The sequence below is a fragment of the Epinephelus moara genome, chromosome 15 (genome assembly GCF_006386435.1).
Source record: "Epinephelus moara isolate mb chromosome 15, YSFRI_EMoa_1.0, whole genome shotgun sequence".
Taxonomy (NCBI): domain Eukaryota; kingdom Metazoa; phylum Chordata; class Actinopteri; order Perciformes; family Serranidae; genus Epinephelus; species Epinephelus moara.
Window position 1 is genome coordinate 2159436 of NC_065520.1, and position 6154 is coordinate 2165589.

The 6154-nt window shown below is 35.1% G+C and overlaps 1 protein-coding gene across 1 annotated transcript in view; it reads right to left on the reverse strand.

The window, feature by feature from the left end:
- Window positions 1–261: 261 nt before the first annotated feature.
- The window catches only part of LOC126401868 (transmembrane protein 182-like), a 13206-nt gene continuing 7313 nt past the window's right edge, over window positions 262–6154 (reverse strand). The window contains exon 5 of the mRNA XM_050063395.1: window positions 262–943. Coding sequence (XP_049919352.1) covers window positions 636–943 — 308 coding nt within the window. The 3' untranslated portion in view covers window positions 262–635. The remainder of the gene's footprint in view (window positions 944–6154) is intronic.

Sequence of the window (6154 nt, forward strand, 5' to 3'; positions counted from 1 at the left end):
CTACACTGATGGTGAAAGTTGCAGTCACTTTTAAACTTTTGACAGTTGCTGTAACGCCACCATCAAGACTATCAGCCCCAAAATTTAGTCGAGGAACTCTGGCATAGGACTGGACCTGTGTGCAAAGTTTGGTTTATTTTCATGCATGGAAAGGCAGATTTCATGGTAAGAAGAAGAGAAAGATGAACAAAAAGAAGAATACAGGAAGATTTAATTTATTAAAAGTGATAAAGTTCACATTATGAATGTCACCTATTGGAATACTGTTATTGATGAACTTTCAATGTTGTAGCTGGTTGAGATGGAGTAATTTTACCAACTTTATACATACTGATGGGTGGTTTAATCTGTAACACTTTATCATTTTACATAAATGTTGTAAGAAAAGTATATTTTCCACTGAAATGCAGTTCTGTAGAAAAGTAGTTGCATAAAATGAAATATTCAAATAAAGAACAAGTTCCTCTAAATTCCTTTTACATACTCTACACACGCATAATATATAAAACACTGTTTTTTCTACTTATGCTGCCCGACTAAAACTCAGGTTAGGACAACATGTACATTTTTATCAGTACATTTACATTACAGTACATTTTTTAGTGACCTCATTTAATTCCCATCATGGCACTTGTTTAAACTGAATCCTCTGTATTTACGGAGGGAGTCACAGGTAAAACATCAGATGTTGGAAGATCAGGAATTTTGTCTCTCTTATCCATCTGTATCCCCTGAATGCTCCGACCAATCAGGATGAAGAGCACGCCAGCAAGCAGGCAGAAGAAGACAGCGACAGGAGCCAGAAGGAAAGACGGACCGTGCTGGACGCTGAGGTGAAACGAGGGGCAAGTGGAGACTCTCTGATGAAGAGCAAACTGCTCCAGAGTGTCCAAGACCTGGATCCACATCCCGTACATCACCACCACTGCCAGCAGACACAGACCTGACAGACAGAGAGAAAGGTTCTCACTGTAATTGCTAAAATTCAAGCTTACTGCAAGTCATTTTGCTGTTTTTTGTTAAATATTCTGCACATTTTAAGCTTTTATCCGCCTGTCAAACCAGTCTTTTTCAATCTTTTTGTTGTCATCTTATTGCAGAAGTGGACTTCTTTCTTTTGCTGTTTATTTACTTGATAAAAATGTAGAAATGCACCGTACTACTATGAAAGATGTACACAAGATGAAAATGCTGGTGCTGTTCAGGCTGTTGGGGGACACACATAGCTGTATTGTCTGTGTTTAGTAAGAAATAAATGTTATAAAAACCTGACTCTAATTTATTTCCAGTGCTCAAAACTTCTCTATGGTTGGACGTCAGTCTTCACCTCCATCTTTGCAGAAGCTGTAAAGGCCCTTACAACCCACACCTGGACCTTGACTTAATCCGTCTGGGCTTATTTTGCAATATCCCTTACACAGAGTATAATTTGAGGCAAATGTTGGCTCACAAATAATGTTTTCTCTGTGTGGGTATTAAGCAATACATGTGATTTATGATGGGAGACAGCGATCACATTCTAATGGTTTGGCAGCCGGGACACAGCAGCTGTCTGGATCTGCTGAGACTAAGGATATTGATTATGGATGATGGGTTGGTGATGTGTTCCAAAATGATTACTGTCAACTTTGGTCTCCTTGTTGAAAAATTTCACTCTTGTGGTGTATAAACTCTGGGAAATCTACCCACCCTTCCCCAATCTCCAAACTGAGATCCTGAGTGAAAGGAAAGCTCAGAGGGAAAAGCTCAGCCAAGAGCTTCAACAGGGGTACTGAAAGCAACCACCTCCCTGTGCAACACATTAATGAAACCAAAGAGACTTTTAAACCTGATGTAGAAAAATAGGAGCGAAAACACACTCAGAACCACCTCACGCACACAAACAGGAAGAGACTGATTGTCCACACACACAGAACCAACAAACGTGCACAGTCGAACTGAAGATTTTTAAAATGTTGCCCAGCTTTAAGTAGGTGATGTGACCTAATGAGCACAATCATCCAGCAAATCAAGCACAATCAAAATTTATGACTTCTTTTTAGCATTTAAGTGTAACTTTTCCTGTTTTAAGAAAAAGAATCAGAATACAATTTGTTACCAATAGGTTTTTAATTTTTTTCACTTCACTTTACTTTAGCCTACTTCACTTCACTTCACTTCACTTTAGCTTACTTTACTTCACTTCACTTCACTTCTCTTCACTTCACTTCACTTTACTTTAGCCTACTTTACTTTACTTCACTTTACTTTAAATCACGTCACATCACGTCATGTCACGCCACTTCACTTCACTTCACTTCACTTCACTTCACTTCACTTCACTTCACTTCACCCATATTTACCCAGACAGCAGCATCCAAAAAAGTTACAGCCAAACAACCACACAATAAAAAAACATAAATTATATGCAGTTTCATGTAGAAATATTGGAACACCTACGCACAATGACAAGAACCAACCCATTCATTCATCCTTATGAGAGCTTTAAAATCAGTCAGAGAGACCAATTCACTTTTCAACTCAATTTCAAATCTTTTCAAAGGTTATTCCAAGTGAGAGGAGCAGAGAACATTTTTTCCCAGCTCAGTCTGAGCACTACGAAGAGACAATTGTACAATTGTAATATAGTTTAAGCAAAGTACTTTTCCAACTACTCTACATAAAATGTTGGTCCTCCAGAAATGTTTTGTCAGGATTGCAACCTGATCAGAGTTACACATGTCATCTGCTGCTTTATTTCAGAGACTTCAGATTCTCACTTTTTATGACATTTTTATTTTTTGAGTATGTGTTCTTATTTACAAAATACTTTTCAGTGAAGGGAATATTCCTGAGCAGTTCACAACTTATTTTACAGCTAAACTAAAACAACTGGACTTACTTAACTCATCAGATCTTCATCTTCCTAAATTTCTGACTTGTAAAGGTCACTTTTCAATTAGATTTAGGGGAACTAAACTATGGAATGATATTTTTCCACCTGGTAAAAACCTGTATCTCAATAAAGTGTTACATAAGATGCCCGAAAAAAAAAAATTAACTGCTGTTTTGTAATTTTCCTCCTCTTGTATTATTGTCCATGTTTTCATTTGTTTTACTCATTGTGATGCATTTTTACAACTGCTCAAGGGTCATCACAGTATAACTATTAGCCCTCTCATGCACATGCACACACAAACACACACACACACACACACACACACACACACGCATGCCTTATGACACTAACATTGACTTACACATCACATACTCACATTTTCTGCTTTTAAATGGATACTATTATTGCTGTTTTTTTGTTGTTGCAATCAAACATACTTTGTTATCACCTGTATTATTTTATGTATTCTTTATCTTTCTGTCCTAAGCTATAAACAGCAAAACTAAGTCTTGAGATCTCAGACTGTAGGTACAATCAGATCTCTGTTCAATCAAAGCACAAATGTACGATGGGTGTTTACCCAGTATGGCTTTATGAATATAAATATATATATTTTCTGTTTATATTTTTTTACATAATATAAAAGATCAAAGATGGCCAACCAGCCCTGGAATAAAGCATACAGTGGTGAGTGAGGACTTTACAATTCGTAATAAATCTCGTAAAAACGTAGCAGCTACCAGTGGTTTTCTGAAAATATTAAGAGGAAATAAAAATAAGGCAAAGTACTGCAGCACTTAAGAATATAAATACAGCAAAGAGAAATTACAATAAAAATATGACAAAGGCACTTTTAAAAGGTACTATAACATAACAAATATCTACAATATATGTGTTTCAGAATAAGAAAGCTCCACAGAGGCATGTTGGGTCTGAAAATGGCAGCACCATTTTGCTACATTTTCCAGGTTGAACGACATGTTTCCTTGAAATTGTGAGAAATGGTTTGAAACCGTGCACAGCAGGCTTTGAGGTACATTTTCTGTCATTTGGTGGGTGTGTAAGTGGTGTATCAAATAAATAGCATTGTGTATAAAAACCAAATTCTGGTAGATCTTTAGTAACTGTACATACAATTTTTGTTTTAATTTCACATTTGCTTTAAACATGCATTTTCCATGACAATAAAGCCTCTTTGAACTGAAGTGAATTAAACTCTGCCGTATTAAAAGGCAGTGCGCCTGTGCACCAAAGGGTTTTCAATGTACCACCTTTTCTGTTTAAATTAATGCTTTGCTACTTTTTTTTTTTTTAATGGGCTGAATGCAGGCCAGTTTTGTGCCAGTTTTGCGAAAATATTAATCTGGATGTGCAAAAGTAAATATGTGTTATTTTATTTTATTTATTATTTTAATGCAAAATTATTTGAAGGGAAAACATAAAAAATAGCTCGAAAGTTATATACACACATATATATACATATATATATAGTTATATAGTTATAAAATAAAAAAAGTTAAATAAAAGTTAAAAAAATGACTAGATAAAAATCATAATTATAAATATTAGGTATAAAATCATCATCATAAAGCCATCATGGTTGTCATAACTGCATTTCCACACACAATTAAAAACCATATTTGGTCACTTTGGATTTGCCTCACTCTTCTCTGAAATAAAAAAAAATACAAATATTGTGCTTTAAATCTGCTGACATGCAGAAAACGCTCTTCAACATCAAACATAACTTTATTTTAAAATATAAATTTAAATTCTTGTTGAGATCCCCAAAAATGTGAGGTTAATTTTTGGGAAATGAGTAAAAAATGATGCACAAGACTGAATCTAAATTGTGCAGCCTTTAAAAGAAGAAGGACAAGAATTTAGCCTCAGTGAAGAGTTGCAAACAAGCTGTTGCAAAGTATGATACTGTTACACTGTCAAAATGAGATAAAAACTATTTGAGAGGATTTATACATGGAAAAGTGGGTAGTAATTTAGCTTTTTTCATTTGAATAATAAAATATTTTGGGTTAAGAAAGTCTGATGAGAATCTGAACTCTTGGCTGAAAGCTGCTGCAGAGTCTCCTGAGGACTCCTCATTTCCATTATCTCTGCATGCCATGTGTTATTGTAAGATTTTTTGGCCGTGGATCATGTGACCACAAATGCTGGCAACACTTTAGGTCATATTTCTTCTTCTAACCTATTGATTTCTTCAGTCCATGACACATTAAGAGCAAGTAGATACAGTGAATTGACCAGCAGCTGTGCCAGAGAATGTTTGCTGTGATGACTTTTGTGCTCAAATCGATTCATCAGCGGTGACAACAGCCTTTGTTGACCTTTATGAGACATTTATGGATGCAGCTCTTACACTAAAAGTGTTTTTAACCCATATTTTGTACAGTAGGTCTCTGCCTGCTCATTGAGCACGTTTACATGCACACAATAATCAGATAACTGGGAATAATCAGGTAATGGTAATAATCCAATCTGACGCGTTTACATGCACTTCAAATAATCTGATAATCAGAAAAACCTGGTTTACATGATTCAGTCCTTCAGTTGGATTTCTCCTCAAGTACATGACATAAAACTCAAACTTCCTGTTACAGTAGGTACTCATATCCTTGAAAAACCTCGAAAAGTACGCCAGTCATATATTTGCAAAATAAAGCACTCATCATGCTGACAGTTTATATTCTTACAGTACTGTTTGTTTTTATCATTAACAAATACATGTGAGAGCATTCTAATGTGTAGTTTATCAATGTGGAGCCAATTTTACATACTTTGGGTAGATTCATAGTAAAAGTACTGCAAAGTGCAGTATACAAGTGTGTTGTATATAAACTTGTCACACAAAGTGCACAACATCTGAGCTAAAAGCCACATACCAAGAATCCTTTAATTTAGAAGTTATAAAAATGTATGATTCAATGATTGATGCGATTAATATTTCCAATACAAATCTGGTTGAAATAAATAACATTAGTAAAGGTATATGTGACATTATGGTAGATCCTGCTAAAAGTTTGGGTTTATGTAAGGCATATGGTCAGGATCTGTACAAATTTGGTAGAACGTTAAAAAAACTACAGAAGAGAAAACCCTGGTTTAATGCTGAATGTGTTGAGGCCCGTAGGAAATATTTTAAATCCATGAATATATTTAAATTTAGCCGCTCTGCTCAATGTAAAGTTGAAATAAAATGTATAGCTAGAAAGTATAAATCCATCATAAGGAAATGTTAAAGGCAGTTCTATGATTCTT